The 22,269-nt window shown below is 45.4% G+C and overlaps 2 protein-coding genes across 2 annotated transcripts; both read left to right on the top strand.

The window, feature by feature from the left end:
- Positions 1–11,541: 11,541 nt before the first annotated feature.
- Positions 11,542–14,633, top strand: HRG_02253 (retrovirus polyprotein; the record flags this gene model as incomplete). Its single annotated transcript, XM_044860724.1, has 6 exons — positions 11,542–11,800; positions 12,297–12,910; positions 13,128–13,542; positions 13,608–13,686; positions 13,815–14,300; positions 14,411–14,633. The coding sequence occupies 6 exons, from the start codon at positions 11,542–11,544 to the stop codon at positions 14,631–14,633; spliced, it is 2,076 nt and encodes a 691-aa protein (XP_044724357.1).
- Positions 14,634–18,364: 3,731 nt separating this feature from the next.
- Positions 18,365–20,918, top strand: HRG_02254 (glutaminase A; the record flags this gene model as incomplete). Its single annotated transcript, XM_044860725.1, has 10 exons — positions 18,365–18,437; positions 18,528–18,551; positions 18,611–18,826; positions 18,890–19,047; positions 19,127–19,239; positions 19,331–19,838; positions 19,919–20,157; positions 20,218–20,420; positions 20,531–20,806; positions 20,851–20,918. The coding sequence occupies 10 exons, from the start codon at positions 18,365–18,367 to the stop codon at positions 20,916–20,918; spliced, it is 1,878 nt and encodes a 625-aa protein (XP_044724358.1).
- Positions 20,919–22,269: the final 1,351 nt, after the last annotated feature.

A 22,269-nucleotide genomic window follows, 5' to 3' on the forward strand; every position in this document is an offset into this window, starting at 1 on the left:
TTATACTTATATTATATAAATACCTTTTACCTAATCTATCTTTTTAAGCTAGGGAGTAAGAGAAATACTAATATTAATAAAAGGTAAGCTCCTTACTTTTTTTTAGCTAATTTTACTAGACCGGATATCTCTTTTATAGTCTCTTAGCTAGCTAGGTATAACTAGAATCCTAGCCTTAGGTATTAAGAAGTAGTAAATAAAGCTATCCTTTATCTTTATTTAATAAGATTATATAGTCTATACTTAAGAGGGTAGGAAAGGAAGAAATTAACTACTAAAATCTTCCTTTATTTAAGCGATTTATCCTTTATAAATAATTCCTTAGATAGAAAGAGCTTATAAGGGTATATTATATCCCTTTTTAAAGGAACTATTACTTTAAAAGCTTTAAAGTAAGCTATTATTATAACTTTAAGTATAGAGGTAAAGCTACGAGCTCTTTTAAAAGTATTAAAGGAAGCTATTTTCCTTAGCCGACTACTAATATATCTATAACTATAAATTCTAACCCTATTAACTATAGAATATAATAATATATAAACTATATAGATTCTTATAAAGGAAAATAGTAAGCTATCGACCTAGCTATAGTATATCGATATCTACTAGTATTAGTTATACTAAGAGGTCTAAAAGGGACTTATTTCTATCCGTTAAGTTTTAACGGTAATAATAAAAGCTAATAGTCTTATAAAGCCCTTACTAAAGTAAAAGCTAGCTATCTTTTTATAGTAAATTAGGCTAGAAGACGTTTATAAGAAGCTATCCTTAAAGTCTTGCCTTAAAAGTCTATAAGAGGAGCTAATAGCCCGTCTAAGAAGGTAATATCTATAGCTAAAGAGAGGAACTAAGACTTATCTTAAAGGAGGGCCCCTAGCTTATTTAAGACTTATTCTTCTTAAAGGCCCCTTTTTAAGGACTTATCCTTAGAGATACCCCCCTTTCTTATAGGACTTAATATCCTCCTTAGGCCCCTTTTCCTAAAGTAGGTCTAAAATAGCCTAGGGCTAAAACCCGGATTTCTTAAGTAAGGGATAAGTATAAACTAAGACCTCCTCTATACGCTTACTAAGCTAAAGCTATATTAGCTATGCCCTTACTATAAGGGCAAGCTATAGCTAAGGGGGTATATTATAAAGTATAGCTTAATTTTATAGTTCTTAGAGATATCCCTTAATAAGAGAGACCTATAAAGCTAAAAGACCGGTATAGTATAAGGAAGAAGGAGCTAAAAAGAGGTATAAAAAGGAGGGTAAGGGAAAGAGGGGAAGTAGAAGTAGTAATAGCTTCCTATAAAGGTAGCGAGAGATAAGATAGATATAGCGGTAACGGCTAAAATAAAAAGAAAAAACTAGTAAAAAGTTTAGTTATTAAGAGGATAAAAGAAAGAAGGATAATTAAGGTAATATAATAATTACTCTACTACTATAATTACTACCCTTATAAGAATTAAATAACTTTACCTTACTTATCCGACCCCTTACTTTTAATTTTACCTTTATATATTTTATATATACGTCTTATATCTCTCTTCGCGAGAGTTATAACCCTAGGAGGGGGTAGTAAACTACCCTCTATAACTTCCGGTTAGATCGCGCGTGCGATATACTTAAGTAGGCTTATAGTTCGAATCCCGCTAGCGCTTACGTTAATCGTTTAAAGGGGGTAACTTAGTAGTTAGTCTAGGCATCCTAGGTAGGCCTAGTATCCCTAAGGGGGTATATTAGAAAGAAAGATATATATATTAATTATAGTACGCCTTTTAAAGCGCGTTTTACTTTTACTTATATATTATAATAGTCTTCGCGATAAATATATATCTTAGTCTATTTATTATAATAAGGGAGGGGCTTATATAGTAACCATAATTAGCTAGCTAAAAGAAGGTATTAAGATATTCCTATACTTAAGTTAAGCTTATATTATATCCTTAGGCTAAGGGAGTTAAGTTAGTTAGGTAGGCTCCCTTATATATAACTATTAGGTTTATAAGGTACTATTCTTATCGCGAAGCGTAGCTTAATTTTATAGTTCTCGGAGATATCCCTTAGTATAAGGGACCTAGGAAGCTAAAACATAGGTTTTAAAGAAGGAGCTAAAAATAGGTATAGAAAGGAGGGTAAGGGTATAAGGGGAAGTAGAAGTAGCGATAGCTTCCTATAAAGGTAGCGAAAGATAAGATAGATATACCGGCACCGGCTAAAAAGGAGGGGAAAAACTAGTAAAAAGCTTAGTAGTTAAAAGGATATTAATAGCTTCTTTAAGTAGGATCTTCTTTATTAATTAAGATACTAAATAGGTATAAGGAAGGGCGTTAGATAGAGGAAAGAAGGAGGATTAAGGCAATATAATAATTACTCCCTTACCTTTATTACTACTCCTATAAGAATTAAATCTCTCTACCCCGCCTATCCGACCCCTTACTTTTAATTTTACCTTTATATATTTTTATATACTTCTTATATCTCTCTTTATAAGAGTTATAAGCCTAGGAGGAATAGAATTCCTATACCTTCTAGCTATTATAAAAGGCACCTTTCTTATATCCCTTATAGCTCCCTTTTACCCCTCTTACTAGAAAAGCTGATTTTTAACTAACTTTTCTACCCCCTCTCCCTATAATAATATCGAAAAACGACTCTACCGCCCCTATAGTCTATAAGACGATTCTTATAGAGCCCTAAGATTAGGATAAGTAGGTAAAGGAGCTATAGGCTTATATAGATAGAACTATTTATAATTTAGTCTTCTTTAATAAGTAGGACCCTCTTAAGCCCCCTCTTTATCCTAGGGCAACGGACTTTATAAAGGGAGCTACCCTCTTCTCTAAGCTAACCTTTATATAGTAGAGAGCTTTTTCTACTACCCTAGGCGACTACGAGAGTTACCGAAAAGAGTACCTCTATAAGACGAAGCTACTAACTACTGCTCGTACGGTAATAATAGAATCCGTTAGTACTATAAAGCTAATCTCTCTTTAAGAGGAAGAGACTCTTAAGTAGTAGCTTTTAAAGCTCGAAACCTTAATAGCTCCCTCGAGGGGCTATATAACTAACTATATTAAGAAGACTTATACGGCCTACTTAAGAGCCTTTTTTACTAGGAACCTACTAGCTTCTTTATAGCTAGCTAAGTAAGAAGAAATCTATAAGGAAGCTAACTAATACTTCCTAATAAAAGCTCTTTTTAGCTAGTAGCTATAGGATATATCTCTACTAATAAAGCCTATTAGTAATAATTACTTAACTATCTTTTAAGAGGCTAGCTAGGAACTAAATAAAGAGGCTACTAGAGTATAATAGTAAGTAGTCTTATTCTTTCGTAGCTAGCACTCGACCTAGACGGCTCGACCTACTGCCCCTATAGCTGCTATAGCCCTTATTACTACGGCCCCTATTACTGCGGCCCCTACTACTACTACTACTGCTGCGGCTGTTACTTCTTTAGCTCCTCCTCCCTCGAGAGTATTAATACTATCTTTAACGGCTATACTAGGCCCGGCCCTAGCTCCGCCTCTTACTCCGGGCCCAGCCCCGGTCCTATTAGTTAGACCAGCCCGATAAGTCCCTTAATAGACCTTTTAGTCCGTTAATAGAAAAATTAAAGAACTAGTCGAAATTAAACCTCGTTAATATTAGTAATAAGGAGTAAAAAGGGGGGGTTTTTAAGCCGACCTTTTAGACTAGGACGAGGATTCCTTAAAGAAATAACGTATAAGGAGGAATCGACCTACCTACTAAGTATATAAAAAGCCCTATTAGCTAGAAGACTACTAGTAGGTCTTCGAGGAAAACCGACCTAAAGGAGTTAACCCTTTAAAGAGGCTATAAGAAATAGTATAATAGTCTCTTAAGGAGGACCCCTCGTTATAAAAGAAGATAGATAAGATTTAGGTTACTAAGAAATAGTAACTAATAACGCCGCTACCCTTATTCGAGCTATAAATTCGAGGAAAAATCGTTAGTATAGTAAATCCGGCCTTTATCTTCCCTACGGATTAATAAGGCTAAGACTAACCGTTAGGACCCTCCGATTATCCCCTACGAAAATTAGCTATCCTTAACTTTAGTACTTCCCTCGATATCTATAATATACTCTTATAATTCCGGTCCTTTAAGAAAGTATAAAGGGAATACCTTATTACTAGGGAATTAACTATATAGATAGAGGGATACGGAAGGGTGAATTTTACGATAAAATTACTTAATAGGTCTATACGAATTCTTTAATAAAAAAGGGTACCTTTTTACCCTCGATTTTTAACGAGCTTAATTTCCTTCCGCTTTCTTTAAGAGGGGGGAATCTTCTAAGATACGACGTTTAAGCCTATAAGGCTAGTCTAGAAGAATTAGACTATTAGGCTTATTAAGGAGAAATTCGGTTAATTTATTCTCGAATTCTAACCTATCCTTAGGAAGGAATCTCTTAAGAAGTTAGCTTTCCCTACTAAAAGGGTAGGTTCTAAGGACCCTCTTTTAGTAGCCTAAGGAGACGGTCTTCTTTAGTACGTATAACTTAGTTACCTAGGCCCCCTAGCTTTATATAAGCTAGGCTAATAATAAGGCGTATAAATAAGGGGCCTAAAGACTATCGAATATAAATACTATAGCTAAGGAAAGACTAGGGGACGAATTTCTAGACGAACGCCTTTATAGCTAGACTAGCCGTATAAGGAAATTTAGGTCGATTAAACCGACGTCTTTAAGGACTAGGAAAGCTTTATTAAGGTAATGTTTTTTATAGACGCTTTTTTAGGGATAGTTTTCCCCTATTTCTTATAGACCTACCTAAGTAAGTATAACTAGTTTACCCTCTAGGACTTTATTAACTAAATATAATCCTACTTTAGCTATAAGGTAAAGAAGATACGGTTTAATAGAGAGCTATTTATAAAGGATATCTTAAATTAGCTTCGAAAAAGGGGCATTTTACCCCTCCTATTAGCACTAAATACCTAGGCCTAGAATAGAGGGGCAGAAAGATTAAGGGGTGCTATAATAGAAAGGGCCTATACGATAAGACTTACTATAAGGCTTCCCTATAACCTTTAAAGAGAAGTTATTAAGACCGCTTATTACCTTCGGAACTAGACCCTAAGGGACTATAGGGGCCTAAGAGACTATAGGGACCTAGAGACCCTTATTAAGACCTAAGGAATAGACTAGAAATTACCCCTTAAGCTCTTTATAAAAAAGAAGGCCTTACTAGCCTACCTTCGTACTTATAGCTATAAGGTATACGCTATAACTACTAATATATAGCTAAAAAGGAAGAAGAAAAGAAAGCTTAATCTAAGAGCCTTTATTAGTTACCTTATTAGTTATAATTCTATAAATATCTTCTAGATCTAGATTCCTCTTTTATAGAAGGTTATTTTAACTAGGGATATAGTTTTCGACGAATCTAGCTTCTTCGACTAAAAGAGGGATTAATAGCCCCTCTTACTCTTATAATATTAGCTAATTTAAAAGATCTAAATTCCCCCTTCTTAATAGTTATAAGAAGAGGCTCTAGATAAGGAAATAGAAGAAGAAACTAACGTCGAAGTAGTTAAGGATAACGCTAACTTTAAATAAGAAGAAGCTACTAGATTAGATAATCTAGATAAAGAAGGAGACTATAGGAAAGCGGTAGAGCTAAAATACGCTTACCTTCCTATGCCTCCTCTTATAGAATAAGAAGAAGATCTAGAAGTAGCTTTCTTTATTAGTCTTCCTATCTCGACCCCTAAGAGGGTAGGAAAGGCACCTCTCTTAAAGGATTACCCGACTGCCTTTTTATCCCTACTTCGAGAAGTAAAGGAAGGTATAGGGCCTAATATAAAAGAAGACTAACCTCTCCCTTATTTCGATCGTTTTTCCGACTTCTACCTAACGCTAATAGAAGACGGTTCCTATAGAGTATTTATAGCAGGCCGGCTTTTTAAGCTACTATTAGTAAGGAAGGTATATAAAAGAGACCTCCTAGACCTACTAGTAAACTAAAAGCAGCTAGAAAGATACCCTTTTAGGGACTAGTTTTTCTAGGCCTAGAAAGATTACCTAGCCTTATATAAAGAGATAGGGTCTTTTAAAGAGGTCCTTAAGGAAAAAGTAAGAGGAAAATAGGTCCTTAGCTATAAGTAGGTCTTTATCTATAAGACTAATAAATATAGCTTCCTTTAAAAGTGCAAAGCCTAGCTAGTTATTTATAGGAACTAGTAAGAAAAGGGGGATCTTCCTACTAAGGCTACTACCTTAGTAGGGATGTCTTTTCGGACCCTTATAGCTATAGCAGCAGAATTCGACCTCGAGCTCGATTAGATAGATATAGTTAACGCCTTCGTTAACTGCCCCCTTAAAGAAGAAAAAGTTATCTATATACGACTTCCTCTTAGTTTCTAATAGCTAGGAAAGGTTCTATAGCTTAGGAAAGCTCTATATAGACTATAAAGATTACCCCTTCTTTAGCAATAGCATTTAACTAGTTCCCTTAAAGCCCTAGGCTTTAAGAAAGTCCCTTAGGAACTATATATAATATAGAAGGGTAAAACCACGGTCTTCTTCTATATCGACGATATTATCTAGGCCTACCTAAAAGAGGAAGAGGCTACTACTAAGGAGGCTATATAAGGCCTATACTAAAGGTATAAGATAACTAGTTTAACGGGGGCATCTGTACCCTAAGGAATACACAGCCCGCGTAGCAGAGTCTTTGGCAGGATCCTTGGCAGGATCCTTGGCAGAGTCTCTAGCTAGCCCTCTTCTTAATCAGATGATCCCTTGGCCCCTGTTCGTCTAGGGAAGAAGGAGGGAAAATTCGGTCTATAAAAGAGGTCTCTTTTCCTCCTTAGCTAGCTGTGACGACCGGTGTTATTCCCAAGGGATAAACCTGTCGAGGGGTTTATGTTGGCAGATACAACAGGGCGTGGTCTGAGCAATGATAAGTATGTCACGTTGGTGATGAGTCGGAGGTCGTAGACCGTAGACTGTAACCAGGTGATCAGAATCAGAGATGAATCGTGATAAAGATCTGTGTTGAAAGCTAGAGAGCTATCTGTCTAAAGAAGTGAAAGTGGGTGGCTATATATACCCGTAGAGACTGTCCTTGGATCATGGGCCTGGCCATGATCCCTAACGTTGGATCGTATGGAGCGCAGTGATCTCGTTGATCCTGGATCACTTGGATCTCTGCGATCCCCTCGATCCCATATCCATTGGATGGTCGTGCCGACCATTTATCCGTTAGACCGTGTCACGTGCTTGACGCGGTCGACCGTCAGCGGCCCAGTGGCCGTGGTCGTAACACTAGCAGACAGCATCTTTATCCATTAGCATCGATATCTTCTTCTATTAGCATTATCTTCTTCTATATCCTCTTTTGCCAATATACCTTTTTGGCCCTCTTTGCCTTTGCCTTGCCCTGCCTAGTGCTTTCTCGTTTCCTTCGTTCCCCTTAGACCCCCTCGTCCTTCGGTATCTAGCTACTGCTATTGCCGTTGGCGTAGGTGTGTCTTTGGGTGTGTGCCGCAGCCACCGTTAAAACTGGTCTCTAGGGCGTGAAGCTTCTGTTTCCCTTTCCCTCTGTCTCTCTCTCTCTCTCTCTCTCTCGAAGAGGAAGAAGATACGAGAAGGGCAGAGCTAAACGAACTGCGCCGGTGCTGCCGCACTTTTCCCGTCGAGATAAGCGCTAGGCAGGGAAAGATTTCACCGACTTTTTTTCTTTTCCCCTAGCCGTTGGCCCAGCCGTTGGCCTAGACCGTTGGCCCAGCCGTTGGCCCAGCCGTTGGCCCAGACCATGGCCCCTGCTCCTGTCCCTGTCCCTTGCCCCTGTCCCGGACGAAGTCCCCTGCCCGGCCGAAGTCCCCTGCCTTAGCCGGAGTCCCTTGCACTAGACGGAACTTTCTTTTTTTAACGAACCGAACTTTCCTCCCCGGCAGGCTCTATCTACGGCAGCTGCTTTAGTTGCAGACGGGGACGTCTGGTCTTTGTTGTGGAGGGAAGACACCTGCGCCAGCAGCAGCAGCGGACATTTTCTGGTTTTTCTTTCTCAGCCTATACGACTAGCAGCTTCCACGGGACCAATAGCTCTACGGGACTGGCAGTCTCTATAGTCCGACAGCTCCTTCGGCCACAGTCTCGACAGCTCCTTCGGCCATAGCCCGACAGCTTCCTTGGCTACAGTCTCGACAGCTCCTTCGGCCACAGCCCGCTAGCTTCCTTAGCTACGGTCTCGACAGCCCCTCGGCTACGGTCTTTTGCAAGCTCTTTCTGCAGCAGTCTTCTTTGGCAGTCTTCTTCTTCGGCAGTCTCTTCTTTCGGCAATCTTCGATAATTTCCTCGGCAGCGCCTCTAGCACGGCAGTCTTCGTCTAGCACGGCAGCTTCCTTTGATTTTATTCCTTCCCGCACGATCAGATGGTTATAACGGCTCCTTCGGCACCAATGGCCCGGACCAACAGCTCCCTTTAGCACCAACGGCCCGGACTAACGGCTCCCCTTTGCACCTATTCTGACCATCCGATTACGCACCTAGAGACTGCAGGCACCCCTCTTTTGCCTTGTTTCCCCCTTTTAGCAGATTTCCCGGCAGACGTCCCGGCAGACGATTTCTTCCTTGGCAGACAGTGCCGACAGACAACCTTTTCCGTCCTAGTAGACGATTTCTTCCTTAGCAGACGTTCCGGCAGATAACTTTTTCTGTCCCGGCAGGCGATTTCCTCTTTAGCAGACGTTCCGGCAGATAACCTTTTCCGTCCCGGCAGGCGATTTCCCCGGCAGACTTCTATTGCAATAGACGACTTTTTTGGCAGACGACTTCCGTGATAGACGACCTTTCCGACAGCAATAATAGCATACGTAAGAGATCCTTCCTTCCACCCTTCCCGGCACGGTCCGCAGCAGCCGACGCGGCAGGCACCTTTAAGCAGTCTTAACGAAAGTGTGAAAAATCCCCCCCTTTTCGAAATACCTAAAATAAATAAGATAAGAACAGCAATCTCCGGTATTCTCCTCCTAGGCATAGGTATTTGCCTAGGTAAAGCTGGCTAGACGTAAAAGTCGCCGGGGGAAAAGAGGGTATGATTTTTGAATTTTGAATGATTTTACTAGGTATTTCTCTTTTCCCTTTTCTTTAAGATTTCTTTCCTCTGCCTTCCTCGTTAGCTTCTTCTTTCCTTTGCCTATAAGGATCTCTTTTTCTTCCCTCTATTGCTATTTCTTACCGTTGGTCTCTGGTTGGCCTATTGGCCCGCTGCTTGGTCTATTCCTTGGTCTCCCGTTGGGCTGTTTCTTGGCTGCTTGGCTGCTTGGCTGCTTGGCTGCTTGGCTGCTTGGCTGCTTAGCTGCTTGGCTGCTTGGCTGCTTGGCTGCTTGTCTGTTTCTTTATTCCTTGGCTGTTGCCTGCCTGCTTGCTTACCTAGCAGACGAGGGCGTCTGTTCTTTGTTGTGGAGGAGTTTGACGGGGGCATCTGTACCCCAAGGAACACACACAGCCCGCGCAGCAGAGTCTTTGGCAGGGTCCTTGGCAGGATCCTTGGCAGAGTCTCTGGCTAGCCCTCTTCTTGATCAGATGATCCCTTGGCCCCTGTTCGTCTAGGGAAGAAGGAGGGAAAATTCGGTCTATAAAAGAGGTCTCTTTTCCTCCTTAGCTAGCAGACAGCATCTTCTTCTATCATCATCATCTTCTTCTATATCCTCTTTTACTAAAATACCTTTTTGGCCCTCTTTGCCTTTGCCTTGCCCTGCCTAGTGCTTTCTCGTTTCCTTCGTCCCCCTTAGACCCCCTCGTCCTTCGGTATCTAGCTGCTGCTATTGCCGTTGGCGTGGGTGTGTCTTTGGGTGTGTGCCGCAGTCACCGTCAAACTAGGCTAAGGGAGCTAAAGTAGTTCCTAGGGATACGAATCCTTTAGAATAGGTCCTAACGGACTATCTAGCTTACCTAGGACGCCTATATCGATAAGGTCGCTTATAAATTCCTCCCTAAATCTCTCGATAAGAAGCTTCCCTCTACGCCTATATTAAACGAAGAGCTTTTGCCTAATCCGTCCTTTTAAGCTAGGGAGTAAGAGAAATACTAATATTAATAGAAGGTAGGCTCCCTGCTTTTTTTTTAGCTATTTCTACTAGACCGGATATCTCTTTTACGGTCTCCCGGCTAGCTAGGCATAACTAGAATCCTAGCCCTAAGTATTAAGAAGTTATAGATAGAGCTATCCTTTATCTTTATTTAACGAGATTATATAGTCTACGCCTAGGAGGGTAGGAAAGAAAGAAATTAGCTGCCGAAATCTTCCTTTATTTAAGCGATTCGTCCTTTACTAATAATTTAGTAAATAGAAAGAGCTTATAGGGGTATATTATATCCCTTTTTAGAGGAACTATTACTTAGAGAGCTTCGAAGTAAGCTACCGTTACGACTTTAAGTACGGAGGCAGAGCTACTAGCTCTTTTAGAAGCGTTAAAAGAAGCGATTTTCCTTAGCCGGCTGTCACGACCCTGGGCGCCAGCGTAGAGCCGCCAGCGCAGAACCTCACCAGTGTCACGTGCCCAAGCAGCATCACGTGCCCACGCGCGACCTCGTGTCTATATAAGGGCCCGCTCGGTCGTGTAGTCTAGTCTTCCTTTCTTGCTCCTTAGCTTTGAGTCTTTGTTCATAGTGCCAATACATCTTTATAGCCGTCAAGGCTCGTATGTGCCTGGCCGTAACACTACTCAAAGCTCAATAAGATCGCTTGCCAGCGATTAAGCAAATAGGCACCGAGCTTTCACGTCACACGCGCCTGACGTAAATCCAGCGCATCCGTTCTGACCGTTCCGACCAAGACCTGACCACCGACCAAGTGATCCTCAAGGCTGAGATCACGTCCGTTCCGACCAAGACTACGCGTGTGTGTAGTCGTCCGACCAACCGTTCCGACCAAGGGATTCGTCCCGTCTGACCTCCGACCGTCCCTGCTCGTGCAGGCATCTGACCGTGATTCCGCGTGGTATCATTTCCGACCCTAGACTCTGACCTCGAGACTATGATATCTGAGGAAGCCCTGCCATCGGATCAGCCTCGCCGTTCCACCCGGCTTGCTGGCCAAGCCACTGAATCCGAAATAGTAGCCATGGCTGCCCCGAGCCCCCAAGACGCTCTCATCCGCGAGATGAGAGAACAGATTGCGGCCTTAACGGCCCGTCTAAATGAACGCTCTCCGTCTGTTGAATCAAATCGACAGCCCCGGGAGCCTCGACTGCTTTTGCCGGCCCAAATGGCCCGGCCTTCCGACCAACAGGCAAAGCTGCCTGGCCTATTTTTGCCCCCTTCCCAGAGGGCAAGAACCCCGAGTACAGCGACGCCGCCAAATCGCGCATCAAGGTCTCCGCGACGTTCTCAGGAAGAAGGACGAGTTCCATTCCTTCATCCTGAGCATAAAGAACAAATTTGACGAAGACGTGCGAACCTTCCGGACTGAGAACAGCCGGATGGTCTGTCTGTATAACCTGCTCGAGGAAAAGCCCGCCGAGCACTTGAAACCCGCTTCTCCTCTGACACTCGACCCTTCTCTGGAGTGGCAGAGATGATCCAAGCCCTTGAGTCCGCCTATGGCAATCCGAATGAGCTTTCCGAGGCTCTTGACCGCCTGCAACGCCTCCAGTTTACCGTGAATTGGAAGACCGACATTGTGGACTTTCTTGCGGAATTTGACTACTTAACTGCGACCGGTCGTGTGCCCGAGGACCAGATGAAGCATACCCTGTGGCAGCACATCCCGGCCAACCTAGATAACAGCCTCTTGACCAAGACCCGCGACGAGTCCGTGACCTACGAGGTTTTCTGTGGGTTCATTAAAGACGCTGTCCACTGCCAGAAGAGGAGTATGAGGCAGACACAGGACTCCCGCTCTTCCGACCGATCTCGCCGCGCGCCGACTAAGACTGCTCCGACTACCGCCAAGACTCCGAACAAGACCGGCTCGACCCTATCACCTCGCGTGATGCTGGCAGAGCCTTGACCGACTATGAGAAAAGGGTCCATTGGGATAATGGCACCTGCTTTATTTGTGGAAAACAGGGCACCTCTCTCGCGAGTGTCCCGACCGCACCCATGCTGTCTCCCGTGTCGCCTCCGTCCCTGTCCCTGCCAACGACTCTGATCAAGATTCGGGAAACGAATAGGACCATCACAAGACTCCTTGATGGTCCCTAAGGTGTCACAGACAGCGAGTAGGTCTAGCAAGTCATTCACTCTGCCAAGTCAAGTCCAAGTGGATGGTGTGAGCCTACCTGCCCGCTCCCTCTGTGATACCGGAGCCGAAACCCGTTTGCTGGTTAGCCCAACCTTCGCCCAGTCCGCCGCCCAAAGACTCGGAGCCCAGATTAAGGAGCTCCCGAGTCGGATTCCTCCAAGACTTCCGTGGAAAGCCAGCCGGCTATATCCAGAAACAGCTGGTCGCCACTTTCGTCATCGATGGCCGTTCGTTCGCAAACGAGACATTTGATATAGCTGAGTGTGGCCATGATATCTTTATCGGTCTTTTCTGGATGCGGGAGAAGCGCCTCCTGCTTGACTGCGCCGCCCGACAGATCATCTGGCCAGATGATCTTCCTGCCCTCGCCAAGTTCTCCCCGACGATCCAGCTCTCTCGTCAAGCCCCGCTCTCGGGTCGGATCGACCCTAAGATCCAGGCCGACGCTGAGAGGCGGAACCGCCTGCTCGAGAAAGAGGAGAAACGCTACCGGATCCTCCACAAGAACTGGGGCCGCTCTGATCAAACTCCTCCGGCCTCTGTCCCGACCCCGTTACCGACTCCGTCTCCGTCGTTTCAGTCCAAGTCTCCGTCTGCCAAGAAGTCTGTCCGTTTTCAGCTCACGACCGCCCCTGCTACCGACTTCGTCTCCGTCGCCTCGATCCAAGCCTCCGAAGATCAAGCCCTGATTAACGCCCTGGTCTGCCAAGTAGAGTCTCACGAGAGATTCGAACAGTGGAACGAACTCGAACCGTTGATGCCCGGGATCCAGTCCAGCTCGAGCCAAGCTCCGGCCTTGACCAGACCGTCCCTAGTGCTCGAACCGTTGCTAAAGTCTCCCGGATCAAAAGACCTACCAGGGACAAAGCATTCCGTTCCTCAGGAGAAGACCCTGAGCATGTTGCTTGTGTCCGTAGTCGTCTACCGCCCCAGCTCACCCATCTAGAGGATTCTTCTCGAAGAAAGAGGCCCACACCCTACCTTCGAGCCGACCCGGTCACGATGTAGTCCTAGAGCTTGAGAAGCCTCTTTCGCCGACAGGACCCCCATCGTACCGCACGCCCGTTAAGTATCTGCCTCTAGAGAAAGAGACTGTCGATCACCTCCGGGAGATAGACTTCATCGAGCCCGATCCGAGTCCGCACGCCGCTTCTGTCCTCTTCGCTCCGAAACCGAACACGACCGCCCGCCGCTTCTGCATCGACTACCGTTGGATGAACGATCATCTTAAAAGTCGCATCACGCCCGCTCCGTCCCTCGAAGGTACTGTTGGTTGCCGTGAAGCTCAACGCTTCACGAAGATCGATGTGATCCAGGCCTTCCACCGTCTCCGCATGGACCCTGACTCGAGTATTTGACCGCCTTTCGCACCCGTTTCGGAACTTTCCGCTGGAAAGTCCTCCCGTTCGGTCTGAAGGTAGGTCCCGCCTGGTTCCAGCAGTTTATCAACGCGCAGCTTCACGATCTCCTCGACCGGTGCGCCAGCGCCTACGCAGATGACGTCCTGATCTACTCGGATAAAGAAGAAGACCACTGGAAAGACTGTCAAGAAGTGATCTGGCGACTCCATCAGGCAAACCTCCAGGAGACATCAAGAAGTCTAGATTTAACGTGACCAAGGTTGACTACCTCGGCGTTCTGCTTGAAGCCGGTGTGGGCCTTAGTGTCGACCCTCGGAAAGTTCGATCGATACAAGACTGGAAGTTTGAGGACCTCCGAGACCGCACCGCGATCCGATCATTCGTTGGCCTATGCAACTTCATCCGTGTTTTCTGCTACCACGCCTCTGGAGTGGCAGAACCCTTGAACCGGTTGCTTAAGAAGGATGTTGCCTTTGTGATGGGCCCGGAGCAACGCGAAGCATTTGATCAACTCAAGCGCCTGGCTATCGAAGCCCCGGTCCTCGCCTTCTTTAGACCAGAACTGCCGACCCGACTGGAGACCGATGCCTCCCGGAATGCCACAGCTGGTGTTCTATGGCAGGAACAGCCTGATCAGACCTGGAAGCCCGTTGGATTCTTCTCTAAGACCATGACCCCGGCCGAGCGAGCCTACCCAATCCAAGATCGAGAGCCTCGCCGTCGTACAGAGTCTAGAGCACTTCTACCCAGAGCTCTTAGGCCAGAAGTTCGATGTGATCACCGATCACGAAGCCTTAGTCCATTTCTCTACGAAGCGCCTGCTCGGTACGACAGATCAGATGGTCCGACTTTCTCGCCCAGTTCGACATCCGTTTCCTCTACCGCCCCGGTCGACTGAACGTAGTCGCCGATGCCCTCTCCAGGAAGACAGCGGAGCTCCCTACCGTAAAGGCCCGGGAAGCCGAGGAACGCACGGTGACCCTGATCCCTCCGGAAAGGCTAGGCTTCGCGACCGACTCTCTAGACCCTACGGCCGCCGGCAACCTGCCCTCAGAACTTTAGTCCCGAACCTAAGCCTACTAGACCATTAGTTCTGAGGGCCACGAGTGCCCTACAGACCCCAGAAGACCGAGGGATACAGCAGACGCCCGATCAAGACCGCCCAGAACTAGACCCGAACTCGGTCCCGAAGGGAGCCGAACTCGTTTCGTTGATCCGCCAAGAGAACCTCCTCCAAGACCTCGGTACCCATGGAACACACCTGGTCGTACCAGCCCAGACCTCAGACAAGCAGACGTTTCTTCAGACCGCGCTCATTCGCGAAGCCCACGAACCCCAGATCTTCGCTCACGCCGGACAGAACAAGGTGATCAAGCTGCTCCAACGAGACTTCTACTGGCCAAGGATGAAGGAGGATATCCGTCGTTATATTCGGAACTGCCACGACTGCCGCCGCAACAAAACCCCTCGAGACAAGACCCCTGGACTGCTCCATCCACTGCCCGTACCGACCTCTGTTTGGGAGCACGTCGAATGTGACGGGAAGGATATGCCGAAAGACCGTTACGGATATGACTATGTTTGGACCTTCGTCTGCAAGCTAAGCCGGATTATCGCCACGCTCCCAGGAAAGAAAAACGATACGGCAGAAGTCTTAGCTAGCCGCTACTTCCGCTACCTCTATCGTTTCTTCGGTATGCCCTCGTATGGATTTCTGACAACGCTGGACAGTTTATTTCGCCTTCCTCGCAGAGATTAACCGGCTCACGGGAACGAAGCATCGTCATGGAAGCTCCTACACCCTCAGACCCAAGGGGTGTAGAAGTCACAAATCAATACCTAGATCAAAAGCTACGATTCTACGTGACGAAGCATCAAGATAACTGGAGTTCCCTGCTGCCCGCCCTCGACTTCGCCCATAACTCGTCTTGGCACTCTTCCATCGACATGGCACCGTTAAAAGTAGCCCTAGGCCGAGATATCCGGAACCCCCTGTCACTGCCCCCGACTGACAAGACCGCTGCCACCGGACCCGCCGCCAGAGCTAGGGAACTTGTGCAGACCGCCCAGGAAACCCAGGAAGACGCCAGGAATGCTGCCACCGCCGCTCAAGAACGTCAGAAGGAACAGGCTAATAGGAAACGACGACCAACCGACTTTGCCATCGGTGACCGAGTTTTTCAGCAGGAAAGGCTTCGCCACGAACGCTCCGACTACTCGGCTAGATAACCAATGGTCAGGTCCGTTCGTAATCCTGGAAGAACGCGGTCATAGCTACGCACTGCAGCTGCCCGAGTCGTACAAAATGAAGAACCTATTCCACGCCGACCGTCTTCGAAAAGCAGCCGATAACCCCTTGCCCCAGCAGATCCAGTCACCTCCGCCACCCGAGGAGATCAACGGAGAACCCGAGTGGGAGGTTGATCAAGTCCAGCAGTCTCGAGTAACCGGTAGGAGTCGACGACTGGAATACCAGGTCTTATGGAAGGATGTGACCTGATGAGACCTGGTACCCGGCTAGGAATTTCCGTAACGCACCAATGGCATTGAAGATTTTCCACGATGAACATCCGGACGCAGCAGGCCCACCCGTCAACCTGCAATACTGGATCGAATGTGCTGCAGCGGAGGAGGGCTGCGAGGAACGAGACGATGACGACACAGCAGAGAAAGCCGTGAAACCAAGAACCCGCCGCCACGACTGACTACCTTGATACGCATATCAAGGCCTTAGACGGGGGGCAGTGTCACGACCCTGGGCGCCAGCGTAGAGCCGCCAGCGCAGAACCTCACCAGTGTCACGTGCCCAAGCAGCATCACGTGCCCACGCGCGACCTCGTGTCTATAAGGGCCCGCTCGGTCGTGTAGTCTAGTCTTCCTTTCTTGCTCCTTAGCTTTGAGTCTTTGTTCATAGTGCCAATACATCTTTATAGCCGTCAAGGCTCGTATGTGCCTGGCCGTAACACCGGCTACTTATATCTTTATAACTATAAATTCCGTCCCCGTTAGCTATAGAATGCAATAATATATAGACTATACGAATTCTTATAAAGGAAAATAGCAAGCTATTAACCTAGCTATAGTATATCGATATCTACTAGTATTAGTTACGCTAAGAGGTCTAAAGGGGACTTATTTCTATTTATTAGGTTCTAATAGTATCGATAAAAGCCAACGGTCTTATAAAGCCCCTATTAAAGTAGAAGCTAGCTATCTTTTTATAGTAAATTAGGCTAGAAGACGTTCGAGAAAAGCTATCCTTAGAGGCCCGCCTTAAGAGTCTACGAGAGGAGCTAATAGCCTATATAAGAAGGTAATATCTATAGCCGAAGAAAAGGAAGAGGTTTTTCCCTTTAAAGGGCCCCCTATTTAATTAGGCTTTTCCCTTCTAAGAAGGCCCCCTTTCTTATAGGACTTTCCCCTCTTTAAGCCCCTATTCCTTAAGTAGGTCTAAAAGAGCCTAGGGACCCGAAAGGGCCCCTACTTTCCTCGAGTAAAGGGAGAAGTATAGAGCTAAGAACCTCCTCTATACGCTTACTAGCCCGAAGCCGTATTAGCTATGCCCTTAAAGGGGCAGGCTATAGCTAAGGGGGTATATCGCGAAGCGTGGCCTAATTTCGTAGTTCTCGGAGATATCCCTTAGCACGAGGGACCTAGGAAGCTAAAAAATAGGTTTTAAAGAAGGAGCTAAAAAGAGGTGCAGAAAGGAGGGTAGGGGCATAAGGGGAAGCAAAAGTAGCGATAGCTTCCTATAGAGGTGGCGAAAGATAAGACGGATATACCGGCAATGGCTAGAAAGGAGGGGAAAAACCGGTAAAAAGCTCGGTAGTTAAAAGGACATTGGTAGCTTCTTTAAGCAGGATCTTCTTTATTAATTAAGATGCTAGACGGGTATAAAGAGGGGCGTTAGATAGAGGAAAGAAGGAGGATTAAGGCAATATAACAATCACTCCCCTACCTTTATTGCTGCTCCCGTAAGAATTAAATCTCTCTACCCTACCTATCCGACCCCTTACTTCTAATTTTACCTTCGTGCATTTTTATGCACTTCTCGCATCTCTCTTCGCGAGAATTCTAGCCTCTTAGGCCTACTCTCTTTAATAGTTTTCTTATAATAAAATTAAAATAAACTCTTTCTTAAAGTTTCTAGATAATTAATAAATTAAGGAGTAGGTATATTATTAGCTATAATAGTAGGGTTTTATCTTTCGACCGTGCTAAGGGGATAGGTTTAGTAGTTAGAGCACTGGGCTATAGATAGCCGAACACGGTTACTTAGCCTTTTCTAACGCGGCTGTACTAGTATTTACTAGCGTGAAACCTAAGCTTTTAATATATTACCCACGTACCCCTTGAAACTAACCGTTTGACCTCTATTATAAGAAGCCTGGTAAACCTTAGCAATGTTAGAGGTTCACTCCATTTTTACTGACTAGTTCATTCAGCTCTGGTAATCCCTGACTCGTCCTATTAGGTGACGTAGGAGTCCTTAATCATTCCAAAGTGCCTTTATATAGAAACGCCTTGCACAGCATTAACGTTAGTTCGAGCAGGGACATCCTTTCTATTTCAAACTTCTTACGCAATTCCAGCGCGACCATACCTGCCGTGAAGCCGCATGCCCTATTCAACATTTCCCGTCTTCCATCATATTACAATGGCGACCTTCAATGTCTTAGCCACTGTCATACTTTTTATTCTCGCCGCCCCTCAACACAGAGTAGAAGCTGAATCTAGCTTTATTCCTACGAGACCTCCCGCCGCGCCGTTAGCTGTCCGCTCTCCTTACCTCAATGTCTGGCTCAACGGCCCTCTGGATAACAGCTCAAGCGGGTATCTACACAGCCAGTGGCCTCGCTTTTGGACGTAAGTGACAATCTCTTCCATGCCACTTTCTCCCGTTTTTCAGTTCAGAACTCAGCAGTGGACGTCTCTGACGAGGTTGTTACCATATAGTGAAGCTGTACAAGGATGGAAGGGGTATGTTAAGGTCGATGGTAGATCCTTCCGCTGGATGGGAGACGCTGCCGACAAGCAAGCCAATGTCGACCAAAAGTCGTTAGAGTATACCTCAACAAAGACTACCTTCACTATGCATGTCGACAGCAAGGTTCAGATGAGCATTAAGTTCTTATCGCCGGTCTATTACGATGACGTGCAACGGCAGTCTATTACATCGTCCTATCTCGAGGTCTCTGTTAAGTCACTTGATGATCAGTCCCACAGCGTCCAAGTATATTGCGACGTTTCAGGAGGTTTGTAATTTTCAATAGTGTCCATATTCTTGCTTGGCCGCCCTAGCTAACAGAATGATATAGAGTGGGCTTCCGGTGACAATCGCGCCATCATTCAGTGGGAGAGCAATTCCACAGAAAAGGTGCGCTACCATAAGTTTTTTCGTCAAGATCAGCAAGTTTTTAAGGACGTCAACGAGATTGCTTCTTGGGGCAATTGGTATTGGGCAACTGGAGATGAAGTGAGTCGAGAGTATCAGATAAGAACACTTTAGAACTCCCCACTGGCGAGTCGCTTACCAATACATTACCGACATATAGCCCGGTCTCAGCTTTCAAATTGGAGTCGACACAGACGTGCGTGGACGTTTCCTGCGTGAGGGACGCCTTACGGGCGAAGTCGATCCGAAGTTTCGAGCCGTCAACGACCAATGGTGAGACTTGGCGTCCCAAACCATTTCGCCCTGCCTATTCCTTCCCCTCTCCGCTTGAGGAATCAAGTTCGTGGCGCTAACTCAGGTGTAGGCCAGTCTTTGCCTATGCACGCGACCTTGGCAATGTTTCCAGAAACTGGACTAACACACTCTTCACTATCGGCTACGCGCAAGAAGATTCAATTCTATTTCAAGGCAAAGAAGATCAGCCTAGGAGCATCCCTTCTCTCTGGAAACAGTCCTTCAACGAGAACAAGCTCGTACCATTTTTTTACAAAGACTATCAGTTTGCAACCCAGCATTCCGATAGTCTTGATAGCCGCATCGCCCAAGACTCGAAAGCTGCCGCCAGCGATAAGTATACGGCTATCACTAGCCTTGCCGTCCGCCAAGTCTTTGGCTCCTTTTGCTTTACAGGGAATAAAACGCAGATCCTTACCTTCGTGAAGGAGATAAGCTCCAACAGCGACATCCAGACAGTTGACGTTATCTTCCCTGCTTTCCCGATTCTACTATACCTTAACCCAGAACTTATCCGTTATATCCTCGACCCGCTCCTAGAGAATACCCGGTCTCATTACCCTAATAACTACGCCCAGGTAAGCGCACATCACATCTCTATACACCTGTAGGCCAGTACGGATGCTGCCAGGAAGAGCGATATTAACGATAGGATTAGCATGACCTTGGGCGATATCCTATTGCTTTAGGTCACCCCAAAGGAGACGATGAGCAAATGCCTTTAGAAGAGTGCGGAAATATGATAATTATGATGCTAGCATATGCGCAAAGGAGGCAGGATAATAGCTATCTCCGCGAGAACTGGGACATGCTAGCAAAGTGGGCCCAATTTCTGGTTCAAGACGCCAAGATTCCTGCGAACCAGCTTTCTACTGACGATTTTGCTGGCCATCTCGCGTAAGCTAAGACTTGAGACGTTGACGATGGCGCTAAAGGCTGACAATGACGATTTACAAGTAACCAAACCAACCTCGCGATTAAGGGCATTATCGCCCTTGAAGCCATGGCAAGGATTGCAGCTCTAACGGATCATCAGAACTCAACCGCCAATTACAGTACGACTGCACATCAGTATCTCGATTTCTGGACGGAGCACGGCATCGACTCTGAGGCCAAGTCTAAACACAGCATGTTGCAATACGACAATCGCGACACACATGGTAAGCAGGGTCCTGATTGAATGGAAAGCCAGTTAAGGAGAAGTAGTAATGGCAGATGGGCTTTCGAAAGACATTCCATGTAGCCGCTGACTGATACGCTACTACTATAGGGCTGCTATACAACTTATTCTCGGATAAGTTGCTCGGCCTCAACTTTGTTCCCCAGTCTATCTATGACATGCAGAGTGACTTCTATCTTGGCGAGCAAAAACGGTTCGGTGTGGACCTTGACACGCGCGGCACGCTCACAAAGCTTGATTGGGAGATGTTTGCTGCCGCTGTGGCTAGCATGGAAACTTGTGGCATGTTCATCAACAAAATTTCTGACTGGATCGGCCGCACAAGCACGTGGCGCGCCTTCACCGATCTTTACGATACGGAAGGCGGTGGGTATCCAGGCGGAATCGAGTTTACGGCACGTCCTGTCCAGGGTGCTGTTTTCTCCCTGCTTGCATTCAATCGAACAACGGGCTGTTACGCATCGAAATCCTCCTCTAGCACAGTAAACGGGATCCTGATACTTGTTTGCCTTCTGCTCACTGTGCCTTGAGGAACGAAAGGCTTCTTCTTGCCTTGAGGAACGAGGAACGAGTGACGGAAGGTTCTTAGGGTTCTTCTTCGGGGAGGAAGAAAAAAAAACGCCGCCATCGATTTTCCCCCGCTAAGTGCCGCCCTTTGATTCGTCGGCTGCTATCCTCTAATTCGTCGCCTGCCGTCCTCTAACTCGTCGGTTGCCGGTATCTTTCCTCCAATTCGTTAGCTGCCGCCCTTTAATTCGTTATCTTCCTCTCCTTTTATTAGTCTAAAAATATATCGTACTCGTTCTCGTTGCCCTCTCTTTAGGTAGCGAAGCGTGGCCTGATTTCGCAGGTCTCGGAGATATCCCTTAGTAAGAGGGTCCTAGGAAGCTAAAAATACCCGGTATAGAAGAAGGAAGAAGGAGTTAAAAGGAGGTATAGAGAAGAGGGTAGGGGCATAAGGGGAAGCAAAAGTAGCGATAGCTTCCTATAGAGGTAGCGAGAGATAAGACGGATATACTAGCAACGGCTAGAAAGGAGGGGGAAAACCGGCAAAAAGCTAGGTAGTTAAGAGGATATTAGTAGCTTCTTTAAGTAGGATCTTCTTTATTAATAAAGATACTAGATAGGTATAAAGAGTAGCGTTAAATAGAGGAAAGAAGGATAATTAAGGCAATATAATAATTACTCCTTAACTATAATTACTACCCTTATAAGAATTTAATATCTTTACCTTACTTATCCGATAACCCCTTACTTTTAATTTTACCTTTATATATTTTTAAATACCTTTTATATCTCTCTTTATAAGAGTTATAAGCTTAGGAGGAATAAAATTCCTATACTTTTTAGTTACTATAAAAAGCGCCTTTCTTATATTACTTATAGCTTCCTTTTACCCCTTTTACTAGAAAAGCTAATTTTTAACTAACCTTTCTACCCCTTCTTTTATAATAATATTAAAAAACGACTTTACTACTCCTATAGTCTATAAGATAATTCTTATAAGCCCTAGGATTAAAATAAGTAAGTAAAGGAGCTATAAGCTTATATAAATAGAACTATTTATAATTTAGTTTTCTTTAATAAGTAGGACCCTTTTAAGCCCCTTATTTATCTTAAGGTAATAAAATTTATAGAGAGAGCTTTCCTCTTTACTAAGCTAACCTCTATATAATAAAGTGCCTTTTCTACTACCTTAGGTAACTATAAGAGTTATTATAAGGAATACTTCTATAAGATAAAGCTACTAACTACTATATATATAGCGATAGTAAAATCCGTTAGTACTATAAAGCTAATCTCTCTTTAAGAGGAAGAGACCCTTAAGT

Source organism: Hirsutella rhossiliensis (assembly GCF_020360975.1).
Source record: "Hirsutella rhossiliensis strain HR02 chromosome Unknown scaffold00002, whole genome shotgun sequence".
Classification (NCBI taxonomy): Eukaryota; Fungi; Ascomycota; class Sordariomycetes; order Hypocreales; family Ophiocordycipitaceae; genus Hirsutella; species Hirsutella rhossiliensis.